General features: G+C 40.6%; 1 protein-coding gene across 1 annotated transcript in view; it reads right to left on the reverse strand.

The window, feature by feature from the left end:
- Nucleotides 1-15,012, reverse strand: part of TRIM66 (tripartite motif containing 66) — a gene marked incomplete at both ends in the record, with an annotated part of 45,031 nt that overhangs the window by 16,483 nt on the left and 13,536 nt on the right. The window contains 8 exons of the mRNA XM_084208005.1: nt 3,222-3,383; nt 4,387-5,240; nt 6,224-6,341; nt 6,468-6,614; nt 7,392-7,506; nt 8,302-8,418; nt 9,392-9,524; nt 13,660-13,807. Of these exons, the coding sequence (XP_084064131.1) occupies nt 3,222-3,383; nt 4,387-5,240; nt 6,224-6,341; nt 6,468-6,614; nt 7,392-7,506; nt 8,302-8,418; nt 9,392-9,524; nt 13,660-13,807 (1,794 nt within the window). The remainder of the gene's footprint in view (nt 1-3,221; nt 3,384-4,386; nt 5,241-6,223; nt 6,342-6,467; nt 6,615-7,391; nt 7,507-8,301; nt 8,419-9,391; nt 9,525-13,659; nt 13,808-15,012) is intronic.

The raw sequence follows: 15,012 nt of genomic DNA on the forward strand, positions 1-15,012 counted from the left end.
GTGCACTTTATGGAGTGTGAGGAGGAGAGATGTCCAGCTGGCTCTGCATCAACACCAGCGGCTGTTGCAGTGGTGCCTGAGGCTCAAATTACAAATTTGTGTTCTAGATGTACAGTAATCATGACATTTCTTCAAATGCTAGATGCAGCCTTATAGACCTCTTGCTCATCACAGCCAGAAATGACAACTAGGTAGATGCAAACAAAACAGACTGTATTCCTGTTATTACTCCTGAAACACAATTAGGCCCAAAATATGTAATTATTCTTACCTTTATTCCAGAATAGGTGACCTCTCTAATCATGTGCATAAATTAATAACTTGATATCATACTATGTAAAAGCAGCAAAATCATATTGTTGCAGGAGGTTTGTAACCCTTTCCACAAAACTGTTAAAACTTTGCGTTTTAACAGTTAATTGAGCACTCATTCCTTCACACTGCAAATTAGCAATTCCACAGCTTGTGTAAAATCTGTTTGCTAGAGTTTGGCACAACTCCCTGGAAATGCAGTGCAGGTAACACAAAAGTTATTCAGAAATTTGTTCTCTGCCGTGCTGACATTCTTACTGGAGAGGTTGGGTATCTGACAGGCATGGAGACAGAACAACTCCACAATCCAAACCAGAGGTCCTGGCTATGTGAGCAAAGTATTCTGACAGAGGAATACGAAGAGAAAACTATATCCATTTTCCACATCAACAGAAAGCTTTCATTCCTAGTGTGGTATTCTTAAGAAGGTGCTAATCAAGCCCAGAGTTATGCAAAGTGCAGCACTTAACTTATATCAAACAACCAATGGGCTAAGTATAGCAACATTTATTCTGCACAAAATAAATTAATTCACAGGAAAAGAATAGTTAGAGGAATATACAGGAAGACAGAAAGACTGACAAAATATCACCATGAATGTTCCAAAATGAGCAAAACAAATGAAAACTATCCCAAACTATTTAAATCATGAGCTATTAAGAGCATCTTCTCTGTACTGATTTACAAATAAATATAATTCTGTATGCAGACAGTTCATCTAGTTATCAGTCAATAATATCAAATTTGTACCATAAACACATTTCAAAATTAATGCACAGAGGTTTAATAATTACATGAGCAATCAACCCTTGCCCCACTCCAAAATAAAGGAAACCACTGAGCTAAAGAAAGCTTTTATTTCTGATCTTTTTGGAAAGATCTTTGCAACCATATCACTAAACAGTTAATTCAGGTGCACACTGCTTTCTCTTTAATGAAGGAACCTCAGCCAGATACAGAATTCTGTACTCCACTAGGAATACTGTGCCTAGCTGAAGGCTGCCAGAGTTCAGCAGAAATGCAACACAAGGCCAAGAAGTCCAACAGCAATTTTTCTCCAAAAGACAGAACAGTTCTTCCTCAGCAGCAGGTGGATCTAGCCATTTTCTCCACCCTATTTTTCTAGTATTTCAGACTTGTCCACATTCACTTTCTCCATGTCTTCCAAGATGATCTTGAGAGAGATGAAATGTTCTGAACATAGCCCATGTGAGAGCACATGGACAAACACCTATGCAGAAACTTTTGTCTGGAGATAAGCGTGAAAACATTTAATCAGGTGAACCAGATGAGAATGAACAGACACATTCCCTTCTTCTTAAACAGAAACCAATCTCCTATTTAAACTCAGATATAATCCAATTGTAAAGCAAAGGCACTCAGCCTCATCTTTAATGAGCATTCACAAAGAAGATATTTCAAGGGTTTACTTGCTGTACATTTCCCCTTCATCATTTCTAATTTGCCCTTGCCAGAGCTGTCAGTATCCTCACACACCCAGAGGTCTTCAATCCCAAGCAGCTCATTAGAAGAGAGGAATACAAGAACAGATGGGGTTCTGTAGCTGTTGAACATCCTCCCTTCCTGAAGAGGTACCAGGCAACTCAAAAAACCAGACACCCCTGTGCATCCTGCACAAGAGCATATGCTTCTCAGCACCATTTAAAAAAATGCTTCTTTTCCCTAGATGTATCCTCCTTTTGCCACCTTCTCAGCTTCTACAGCAACAAATCAGCCTTTTCTCCTTTATTACTCCTGCTTTTCCCATCAGACTACACTAGTCTCTCCCTCTTGCACATCTGCTTCCATTTTCTTTCCTCTTTCTGATATTTCTTGCTTGAGCTGTTGGGAACAACCTTCCATTACAGGTCCATAAAACAGATTTCTTCGTGGCTTTTAAATCTGATTTGCACTCTACTTCCAGGCCCACATCTCTGCAACTCCCAGAGGGATCTCCAACAATTCTGGATGGGTATTGCATCATGAGTATGTTGCATCAACAAAGTCACATACAAAAGAGGGAAAAATAACTTGTTCTTTGAGGATAGAAAGGAAAGACAAGCACTTCCACAACATTCCACAGACAAATTCCAAGGAAAAAATACTATGAAAGTCTTCTACATGGTACACAAAATTAGTCATGCACTGAAGTAACAAACAGATTAGAAAAACCAGAATATGATGTGTTGCTTGGAGTGTTTTAAACAAGCTGTACAGTGAAGCAAAAGGCAGATTCTCTGCTTTAAAAACACAGGTGATATCCAGAGCCAGCAAGGATCTAGTGATAACTATTGGCCTTCCTGGTTGTGATCATGCTGCTTCTTCAATGGTCAGAGCCTCACAGTAGGTGGGAAGACCAAAGCCTGGCTCTATTGTGTAATAAAATATTCTAGATACACAGAAATTGTGATTTGTATGCTTATACATGAACAATGAGAAGAAGTATAGCTGAGTTCCAGGCACCCTGCCTCCAGCAGTAATTAGTGGCGCTGCTTCTGGGGCAACTGATTTCATCAGTGCCTCTGACTCCTGTTTTATTTATTTTTTTCAAATTAACTCCTTCCAGTAGGGTAGTTAGCGAGTCCTAGTAGTTAAATCCCTAGACATAGAAGCTAAGCAGAATTCAAGCAATGAAGAAATAAAGCATCTATTTATTTGCCAGTTCTTGTCTAACAATCATGCCAGCCAGACCTAAACACCATCGGCCTCTAGAAGAGCTGCTCTTGCTGGCAACCTTACTGGGACATGCACACAGGGTTAGGCTGTGAGTGTCCTCCAAAACTTATGAGCCATTTGGCTGAATTTACTGCATTTTAATTTTTTCCACCTGATTGCAAACTCCAACACCACATTCAATATTATCAAATCATATTTTGCCTTTAAATTTATTTTTTTTAAGTTCTTTATACCTTTTTCACTGGATGGAAAGTTGATTGCTGCAGTGTGCTCTCAGGGGAGTGGCTCCTGCCACTGGCTTCTTCATCTAATGGTTGTGACAAGGAGGGACTGTCACTTCTGTCAAGAGGAATGACAAGCTTCTGGGCATCAGCTTCTGAGGAGCTCTCGCGGACCTACAAATCACAAATGAGGATTTGTCTTTTCAACATCTCAGGAAGAAAAACAGTAACAAATGTGCATCAACTCACAGCATATACATAGTGAAAAGCCCAAAAAGCCTCTAAAACAACAGAGGTGTTCAAGGCAACCTTAAGCAGAGACATAAATGGAGAAAGTTCTCTCACACATTAATGAATTCTTAAAAAAAAAAAAAAAACAAACTTAATACACCTGCTGAAATGTACAGCTAAACCAAAAGGCTGCAGTCTGCCCTTGCAAGTAATCTGCTTTGAGAACTACTCAAGGTGGCAGCTCCACAGAATTTACACAATGGCAAGTCTGAGCCACCTTTCCAGCATTTTAAATGAATTTCCAAGCCACTTTATTCTGCAGCTGATCTGCCTTGTAGTTTGGATGCTCACCACCAAGGACTGTCCCTCTTTCGAAAGCAGGCTCCTCCCTAAACAGAGGAAAAGGGAAGAGATTTGCCCTGCTGACAAAACTGTAGCACAACAGCATGCGTGGATAATGATGATAATCTTAAATGACATGCAGCAAAAGAATGGGCAATAACTCTCAGACCAAGAAATTGTCTTCAGTCTCTTCAATAATAATGCAGAATCTAATGCTTTTTAAGGACTCAGGGCTTAATGTTTCCAGTTAAAAAGGGAGTTGAAATGCAGAGTGCAACTACTGCAGTCCTCCAGTCACCTATTTACAAAGGAGGAGTGATGGCGCTTTTATTCTCCCACATTACTGCTCACCTTGCCTAGTGAGAGATTCAGATCTTTGGGATCCTGGGTGGTTATGCAGAAAAATTTTGCAAAAAAGAAAAAAAAAAAAAAACTTGACAGAAAATTTTAGCCCAATCTGCATGAGGCATGAAGCCTCTCTGCTGCATGCTTAGACAAGACACCAATAAAAAGTTCAGAGAGACACATGAAATCTCAAAGGTGTGCCCAACTTCTGAGCTTACACTGACTAAATGCAGTAGGAGATTACTTTGGGAGAACGTACTTGTGCTTCATCTTGGACTTGTTGCTGTGCTGAGGCTGGCTGCCTCACTATGTAGTTGATCTGACCAACTATAGTCTGTTGAACGTGCTGAGGTGGCTTGGCTTGGTTCAGCTGCAAGCTGGACTGTCCCTGGGCCTGCAGGAGAAGCTCCAGATCCTTCTTCATCTCCTCCAGCTCCAGCTGGTGGTGCATGATGTCCAGGCTCTGCTGGATGACCTGCTTGTGGGTGCTCTCATCGTGCCCCGGCTGGGGGGACACCAGTGGCGGCTGCTGCGGGGGTGGCTGCAGCACCTGGTTGGATTTTACCTTCTGGACATGGCCCAGCTGCACTCCCAGAGCTGATGTCTGCAGAGAAGCCTGTGGGTGGCTCGTGGGAGCCTGCTGAGCCTCGTGGGACACACCAGCACAGCCCTGGTGCAGCTGCTGGGGTGGGAAGGGCTTTGCCACCCTCCCGGACACGTTCTCCGGCTCCGAGCGCGGCTGCTGCTCCAGCCCTGCCTGCGGGAGCTTCACGGGCTGGGGGGCAGCCCACGGCTCCCTGTCCTGGGGCTGCAGGCTGTACTGCAGAGGGAAGTGCTGCTGATGAAGTGCAGGAGGCTGGTGGAAGCTCTTGTGGTGGCTCATGTCTTGGTAAGAAGGCTGGGCTTTGTTTGGGTGAGGAATGCTGAGGCAGTGGGAGCAGCACACAGGCGCGGAGCATTGGAGCGCAGGTGGGAACTGGTGAGGCTGGCTGCTCTCCAGCTGGGAGGCTGGGGAGTGGTGCCCATGGTACAAAGAGGGTTGTAACCCTTGAATATTTCCACAGAGCAGCACATCTGGGTGAGTAATGTGTCCACCTTCCATGGTGAAACCGCCTGGAATAAAAACAGGAAATTTACTCCCTCCTATGGTTTTGACAAATGTATACAATCAAAATTGTACACAAGGAAACGGCCATCGTGCACATTTCAAATGCAAAAGATATTCAAATAGTCTATCCAAACAGTCTGCCAACATCCATTCAAGATAAATTTTCCAATATTTATCTAGTATTTCATTTCACACCCAACTCCCACTGATGTCAGCTGAACTCACAGTTGAATTACCCAGCAAACACTTTGAAACATTGACCTTACTTTATCTGAAACATTGACCTTACTTTATCTTAACTGATGGATATGGCTTATACTTTCAGTTTTTACAGCAGTATCAGCTTATCTTCTCATCCATAAGCACAGGTACAAAAACAGCTTCCAGGGGGTAAGTGACAAAAATAAGAGATTATGTTATGTAGGTGAGACTTGTAAAAGCTGGAAATAGAAGTGACCCATGAAATGATCTTGTCCATCAAGAGATTACTCCCTGCTTTTAAAATACTTTTGATAGTGTTTTAGGTTTTAATACCTTAAAATGGGAAGAGAACTGGTCTCTTAGATCAGTGATCAGCCCACTGAGCTGAATTCACAGTAAAAACCCATCGCAGCTGGGAAAAACTGTGGCTGCTGAGAAACAGAATCACAGTACGGACACCTGCTATATAGGTAACACTGTAATTATTGTACAGACAGCGTCTTAAAGCCATCTTTGTACCTGTCAATTGCAAGTGTCTCAACAGTGCTCGGCTCATTTGGCCACTAAGAGAATGGAAGCAGCAGACGTCTCAAATGGTCTTTTGGTGAGTGGATATAAATGGAGAGAAAAACAGGAGAGTTCAGCCTCACTTGCTTTTCTTCAGAACATAGCAAGAGTTTCAGAACTGGATGTCAAAACAAAAAAGGAGAGCCCTTTGAGGGAGGCACTGTATGGTCTACATGCGTCTAGTCTAGCTCTGGATATTTGCCTATTATACTTTTCTTACCCAAATTGGAGAGCTGCTTAGTCCAGTAGGAAGGATCCCAAGCAAACCTGATCTTCAGAGGAGGGCCAGTGTCTGTGTTACAGTTTGTCTCCAGCAAGCGCTGGATCTGAAACACAATCTGGTGATACATTAAAGGACAATGATTTTACCCACAATTCTAACGTGGTGAAAAGTATTTCATTTGATCAACAGCAGAACCTTAAAACAGTTCTCACAATTACTGCACAACAAGCATTGCTCTTACCAGTTCCTTACTGAAGAGAAATGGGATGGTTTTTTTACTACACACGGCCCAGCTGATGAAGTTCTGGACGTGTTCCACCTGTCTGCCTAAAACCACAACACCTTGCAGTTGCTGCTCCAGCCTCTGCTTCCTCTCACTGGTGATTTTCTGTTAATAACATGAATCAGTAGAAAAGGGCTGTCATTCTTCAGACCCACATAACAGATGCAATCATTGGCACTGCATTATGCAGTATTTGCATCAATACTGTTCTTCACGATCCCTTTAAACCACCCATCACAGAAAGGAAGCAAATCCAACTCAGGAGATGAGTCTGAATTCAGGAAGAGCAATGACTTCCCCAGGAACAAACAATCTACATCATTCTGGCCCTGGTTTAACAGAATAACACAACCCCCAAGAAACCTGTACAACTTGGATCATATCTGCATGTGAGCACTTTCGCATCTGGAAATTCTGATCAGCAATTTTTCTCCTCAGCATATTTCAAAATAAAAATTTTATATACTTCAACTGGATATCCAAAAACTGAAAAGTCAAAACTCAAGTTCCATTACAGAAATTAGACCAAAGAATAATTTCTGAAACAGGGGATTAATTGTGCTGCTAGTGGGCTCCTATAAATTAAACATTAAAATCAGAATCTGGTTTGTTTTCTAAGTACTTGAAAGGTGCACACATATTCTCTGTAAATGCATTAGAAACTGTGGTTCACTCATGATAAAGAAACATTTTGCCACTTTGCCCTGAATCTTTGTCAACCATTGATTCCACATCAAAGTCTGCAAAAAAAAACCCCAAATATTTGAAAATATAAGGAATGGGACAGTAGCTCCCTCAGTCTATATTCTTTCCACTGGCACTGGGATTAAATTTAATTTAGCTTGATTTCCCAAGGTATCAAATGCAACTAGCCTTACTTACTTCCAGTTGTTCAAGGAGAATATTTGTTCGTTTATCGATTTCATTCATCAGAACCATCTTGGCCATTTTTATTTGGTTTTCCACCTTTTTGTAGAGATGTTTTACTTCAAGCAACCTGTGGGTAAGAGGTACACATCCCTGATGTGTCATTTATTCACTGCTCAGCAGTTATTTGCTACAAGAACTGATCCGTCTACTGACAGAACTGCAGTGAGAGTTGTGCCATCATTTCCCATCAGTTCTCCCCCACTTCTCTGAATCCTGACCACCCCTCTCTGGATGTGGCTTGCTAATGCTGATGGATTCTCTCAAACATCCTGCCAGAAACAGTCTCTAGTTCTTTTTCAACAATACAAAGATAATGCATCCAAAAAATTCCATTTTATACTAGATTATAACCAGTATAAATAGATTTGTACTCTTGGTTTTATTAATGCAGAAGAGAGATACAACAGCTACTGAATGCATAATCAGTAGCTGAAATCCTGTTCAAATAATGAAATATTTTCATTTTTATATTCATCTTGACTGAAATTGCACCTTGTTTTGAGATTTCTTGAAGAAATAAGGTATCTTAAAAATTCATATTTGTAATAAAGGTAATTCGTAATATTGTCAAATTATAGCTTAGAAACAGATTATATAAAGAAATCTTAACTCTGAAGTCAGCTGTCATGTGCCTTACAAAGAGCATGGAATCATGCATTACAATGCCATGACTTGTCAGCACCACTTAAACATGAATTTGAAATTTTAAAATCTTCCTATTCTTTTCTACCCTCAAAAAAAAAAAAAAAAAGCTGCATTTAATTCCATTTACTAAATACTAACCTACATTTAGTGAAAATATTATTTTTACAGATCACCTACTTCCATTAAAAAAAGAAAAAAAAAAAAGCTTAGCAATTACCTGTCTTCAATCTGTTTAGCTGAAACCTGAATCCCATTTTTTTTCTCCTCCACCTTAGTTATGACATTCTCCAGGATAATTCTCTGATTTTGCAGCGCTTCTTCAAGATGCCTGAACCTGTGAAAGAAGGGGAAATTGTCACACCGTGGTCTTCCACGTTCGTGAGTGAACAGGTGAAAAAGCAGGGAGGGTTCCTGCCAGGGCAGTGTGATAGATGTGTGTTAAATCACCTGTGAGACAACTGAGTTTGCTGTGGCTTTTGGCTTTTAAATTCAGAGCAGCCTGCAGCCTCAGCTGGCAAACGCGGGTGGAAAGGGCGAAGGCCCGGCTGGGAAAGGGCAAAGGCGCGGGTGGGAAAGGGCTTTTCCAGATTGCAAGGCAAGATGTATTCTATTGCCATCTGTATGGCAGTTGTCTGGTGTCAAGTGGGCAATGCTCCTTATCTCTCTTCCTGAGTGATCATAATCAACAGGGGACATCTGCTGATAAGGGGCTATTGAATGTCACCACATGACTGATAAGAACTATAGCATCCCATTGTGAGATGCTCCGCCCAGAGGGAGGAGCCAAGCAGTGCCATGCAGATATAACCTGCAAGGTTCTGACACCAGCTCAGCTTTTGCTCCACTGGACTCCCCAGAGGAACAGCAGCTGCTGCTACTTCCACGGATCTGTGGAGAAGAATACACCCCTTTCCTACAGGACTCCCCTGCTCCAACAGAACCACGCCTGACACTGCAGGAGGACTGCAGCCCCTTTTCCAACTGGACTGCTACCAACACCCTGACCCACAGGGTGTCAGGTTGTGTTCTGACTCTGACAGTGTTGTTCTGGTGTATTGTGTTGTTGTATTTTAACATTTTATGTTTTTTCCCTTTCCCTATTAAAGAACTGTTATTTCCTGCTCCCATATTTTTGCCTGAGACCCCCTTATTCATAGCAATTTGGAGGGGTGGGGAGGGTTTGCATTCTCCATTTCAGGGGAGGCTCCTGTCTCCTTTAGCAGGGACCTGTCTTTCCAAACCAAGACAAGGGCAAAGGCACGTGTGGAAAGGGCTCAGTGCTGGTGAGCCCCAGTGCAGTGAGGTACCTGTGCTCCTTGTGCTCTGACAGGAGGCAGCCACGGCAGGTGAGGGTGTCACACGTCTCACAAAACACCTTCAGTGCCTCTTGAGGGTGCACTGGACAGAACAAGGAAAACTCCCTTGCTTCGTCTTCAGCTGCTGAGGAAAGCAAAGCAAGGCTGTCATCCACAAGGAGAGCTCAGAAGGAGAGTAACCAACCTCACAGCTTCACAGAAAGTCTCAATGACATTTTTTAAAGGCACAGAACCAGGAACCATCTGATTATCTGAGGCTGGGCTTGTTTGCATTTTTTCCTTACACATCCTACAAACTGAGCATGCCAGGAACAAGCCACCAAAACAAACATACTGTCCTCTACACTGTCATGAGTTTAAAGTATAATGATTTGGAGTACCTGCCTCATAACTCTAAATACCCTGATCTGGTAAACCACTCAACAAAACTATTGTAAAATGTAGAACAACAAATATATTAAATAAACTTGGAGTCACAGCAGAAGCAAGGAAATCCTTTGTTCTTAAAAAGTCACATGAGCAATTGTTTTCCAAATTTGTGTTTGTTGCAAGGCCGTTCATAAACTTCAGCAGCTGGGGCTGATATTAGGCCCTAGAATCTGTTCTTAAAAAGGTTTTCTAAAGAGTAATGTGATAAAGAGTAAGAATGGACAGTGGGCATGCAAAGTGAAAGGATTATTTCTGTAGAATCTACTTTTGCCTTTTTTCTGAATGGTAGAACAGTTTTAGAAAGAAGGAACACTGTTAACAAAAAATGCCAGAAAAAGAAAGAGAAACCATGGCAAAGTCAACCCTCTACCACCAAAGAAAGGCTCTGTTGCTTCCTCACAGTACTCCAACAAAGACACTGTCCCATTACTCTTTACCAACATGTGAGAAATTAAAACAAGTATTCTTAGATAACACATATTGATAAGAAATTTAAATTATATAAAGGCATTAATAATTTATACATCATTATCTGCTCATATGAAATAAGAAGAAATATTTCCATTTTCCCGCACCAAACCTCTTACTTATCAACATACTTTTTAAAAAAACAATGTAGGGCAGAGACCATACTCTCATCCTGAAGCAAAATGAAGCCTTTCATAGATTCAGAAGTGATAACAATTGCAATTACACAGACCTACAGAGTGCAGCAAGCTATACTGGCTCCATTTTCAAATTGTAAAATTCACAACAGAGAAGTACAAAGGCTAAGAAAAGCTCCTGGCTAACAATGACAATGCACATATGGGAAAAATCCATGCCACACTCTAAAAAACACATGTCAAACTGCCCAGTTTTTAGATTACTATCTACTCTAAATATTTCTTCATTTATTTCCTCCAGTTCCATTGACTCTCATTCCACCTTCTTAAAAAGGTGCAAGAAGATAATTTGTGACAGATTAGGCCAAGACTTTATGTAACAACCTTACATAGCTTACATTGTTATGAATTATTTACTGCAGTACCCTGCTTTATTCTTCAGGAAAGTCTATTGGTTTATGTCATTATTGAATCAAATGCTAATAGGTAGCATTAATAAAGGAAGAAATTAGATTAGGGCTTTTTTAACCCACTCCAATATTTTCTACTAGAAAGGATCAAACTGAATTCACCTTGACAGCAAATTTTTTTTCTGATTACATTGCAAATATGTATCTTTTATTAAAACATGCATCTGACAAGCACATAAGGTTGTGCAACCAGTATATATCCAAGGAGGATGTCAAAGAACATCCCCTATGTGATCAGATTTTACATCTTAAAAGAGAAAAAAAAAAAAAGACCACAATAACTTTCTGACAGTTTATGGGCTGGAAAAGCCTTTCAAAGTGTTCAGTGGCTTCAGGCATACAAGCTATTTATCTGTAAGCTCAAGATCAAATTTTCTATATTAAACTCAAACTGACAATGATATGTGGTCTTTAATGCCCATGTAGTTAATATCATGAGGTTACAATCCTATAGAAGGATTCCCCCTTTTTCTCTCTCTGAAGCGTACTTTAGACTTTGGGTGATTGCAATCATCCCAGAGAATTCATTGGGGTTTTTTAATACCATGCCAGATTTAAGAGACAAGCAGATTTTAAATGCAAACTAAGAATAAAATCAGTAGTATCTAATTGCAACACAGACCCACAGCCTTTGCAGCCAGTAATCCCCTGGATCAATTGACATATCAGTGAGAACTGCCACTGAGCCGTGGCATTCTTGACCTAGTTTTTACTCAACTCAGAGCAACACTTTTCAGTTTTGTAGTAAGTTTAATACTTAGAAATCAGGTACTAAACAAGGGCACAGCCTTGTTTTTTTCTAGAAGCAAATACCTAACCACAACTACCCATTTTAGCTTCTTAAAAAGAAGGTCCCTTGGTGAGCAGGGAAAGCTCAGCTGCCCTAAATTCTGATAATTCATCATTTGAGTCACCATTTTCTACAGCCTATATTTTCTTTATCTCAGGTGGATCTCTTGAATAATTAACAGAAAGTTTTAAAATCTCTGCTCCTCTGATCAGTTGATGTCAATTTTGGAAAAGAAATCTCAGCTAATAGAATTCTGCCTCCACCTCCATAATTCTCAATGACTCAGACTCCTCTCAAGAAAAGCTCAATAAATAGTTTATTAAAATTACTAGGAACAGGAAGGATTTAATGTGCTTGGTGAGGGTGTTTTGCTACTTGACTTCATTTCTGAGCCAAGGAATCTAACACTGCCAGAAGGAGGTCTGGCCCTCACAAGGGAATTGGCAAAAGAGGGAACAGTTTAAAAGTGCAAGACCTCTTAATAGTTTCAAGAGCTTACAAAGATGGTGCTGTTTTCAGAACACCCTACAGCAAACACATTAAATCCTTCCTGACTGACAATGCTGTGAGTTTATTTCCAGAAGGAAAAAATACAAACAACAGTCTGAGTTGTATATCCCAAGATTTGTTTTCTTCGAATTGTTCTGAAGGCATATCTGTCATAAATAGATAAAACATACTATAATAATAATAAAAATAATATAAAATTACATTCCAAATAATTTCTCTATTAACTAGTCTATATATGTACTACCAAGCTCCTTGTTTATGTTGTGTTCAACACTGGGAATTTAGTAGTAAACTAAAATTCTCTCTCATGTTTCCATGTGTCTGCATCTTTTTATTTATAGAGCACACACACAGACCCACAGCTAAGCCACACATATAATTTCTTACCAGTATTTGTCAACAATGTGAGATGGTAATCTCAGCTAAAGTGACATGAAATTATAAACAATTGGAGCCTCAAAACCACAGTCCTTATCTTGTCACCAACTCAAGAAGAAAAACATATTGTCCATCCAACCAGGACATTTGAGGGGAAACTGGGGGATTCCAGTTTATATTATTCTCTAGAAAAGACCCAAAAATCATTTAAATGTAATTTTTGGTTTTTATTATTACCATTCTTATCGACTTTTGTTTACACTCTATTTAGCAATTGCATATTTTCTCTCAAGTGCCTCAAACTCTGCTTGATATGACAACCCAGTACTTAAAAAAAACTTCTATAGCAAGTCAAATCTTCTACAAGAAAAATCCTAAAGAAAAATAAAAAAAAAAAAATCAGTGGGGGTTTTTAATTCCGTTTTCTATCCTTCATCTTCCTTATGAAGAAAAATAAGCACACAGCACAAATTCTTATTTTTAGTTAAAAATTGCTATATAAGTTTAGATTAGCTGAACTGTGCAGCAGATTTCTGACCTATTAGTAAAGAAAATGAAGAGTAATAATAGGAGATGGCAATACTTTCTGTAGATCCCCATTGTAGAGGGATGAGACATATTTGCCAGTGGGCTCAATTTATGCTTGCTCAAGCACAAATTGAAAGGACCATCCTGTAGAGATTACAGCCTTTTGCTGTCTGTGGCTCCCTCACACACCTTGTCCATATGCACAGGAATTGCTTTGTCATGGCTTCCCCAATGAAATTCCCCAAACTGGGACAGAAATACTGGAAGGGCAAGGCCTGTTGCTGCTGTAGCCCTCCTAACCCTGTCCCATCACTCCATAGATTGGAAGGGCACATAGGATCTTTTCTATCTGTCAAACACAAATATCCAAACTTTTTTCCAATACCGTGGAATGCTGATTGTGGCAATGGCCCCAAAGTTGGAGAAAAATCACCTGATCTCGTGTTGACACATGCACATCCTTCTGAGTCACACAGAGCCTGCAATTGCTCCCTTTGCAGCTGAATAACTGGTATGAGAAGAGAGGAAATGCCAGCATGCCCCCAGTACCTGCGCAGCCTTTCAGGGATAAAGACAAGAAGTGGTCTCCAGGCTCCTGGCCGTGTCTGTGTTCCTCTGTGCATGAGCTGCACAACCACTTATTGCATCTGGTGCAGAGACTGTGGGCAGGTCTCTTCTCTTTGCACATGGAGCAGCTCTAAGAACAAGAAGTGCAATTACACACACGCATGACAAACCAGCTGTACAAACTGCCGTCATTAACACACTATGGTTCAGGTGGGTGAGCTTAATATTTTTTGTCCTCAGACTAAAGCAATTCAAGTCATTTCAAGAGTCTGGTTGTAACTGTGTAACATCCAGGAAAATACATAAAACATCCTGCAGGTGAGACAATCTAGAAAACAACATGGGGACACCCACATGCTATTAATGAAATACTTAGTTCCTGTCCTCTAACGAGTTCACCAGAAATGAGTTCAGTTTGTATCTTGATATCACATGCAGTGAACTGGAAACACAAGACACAGGAAGACCTGGAAACCTTAATTAAGTATTCTTTGCATTGATTCAACAATTTAGGAATTGCTATACAGGCCATACTGCCTGGGCGTGTCACTGGGGGGACATGAACAGAGCAGCACAGAAATGAAGCGGGTAACTCAACATCCTGTATCCAGAATGAACTCAAAAGTAATTTTAAAATAGCTACAATGATAATTCTTCCAAAAAGGATTTGCTTTAGGCATAAAACACCTTGTTTCAAAACTCCCAATATTGATGTATTTGGCTCACCACAGCCACAAACAGGTACTCATGGGTAGAGTGAGCACAGTGATGCAAATTTACCATTATCAAAGCATAAAAAGCAATGCTTTGCCACCACTTTATTAAACTGAAGCATTTCCCTCAAGATTTCAGTATATCTACTGCAGCTGTGTACACACACAAATCTCCTCAATATTGCTTCTACTCAGGGCTACTCAGGCAAATGGGAATAGATGAAAAAATCACTTCCTACGGGGTCCTTTCTGCTGGGCATCAGCTGATCTTCAATTCAGCTGGGAGTTGAAGTATTTGCATCCCAACTCTCTGATGGGAAATGTGAAGAGAAGGACACAGCAGTCTGTGCCCAGCTCATAACCCCTGATGCAAGTTCTGGTGAGGGTAAGGGAAGGGTTTCACCCCATGGTGGCTCAGGAAATAGAAAGTCTGAAGGAAGAACTACCACAGTTCTTAGCTGGTTGTCTCAGTTTTAAATCACAGCTTTAGCACTTTGTGGAACATCCATATCCACCTAAATTCTGTGACACAAGTGAGTCCAGCTCTGACTCACTTCAGCACAGGAAGAAAAATTTTTGTTTTGCTAAAATTAATTTTATAATTTCCTTCCATGGGTCTGGC

This window comes from Fringilla coelebs (assembly GCF_963513975.1).
Source record: "Fringilla coelebs genome assembly, chromosome: 6".
Taxonomy (NCBI): Eukaryota; Metazoa; Chordata; class Aves; order Passeriformes; family Fringillidae; genus Fringilla; species Fringilla coelebs.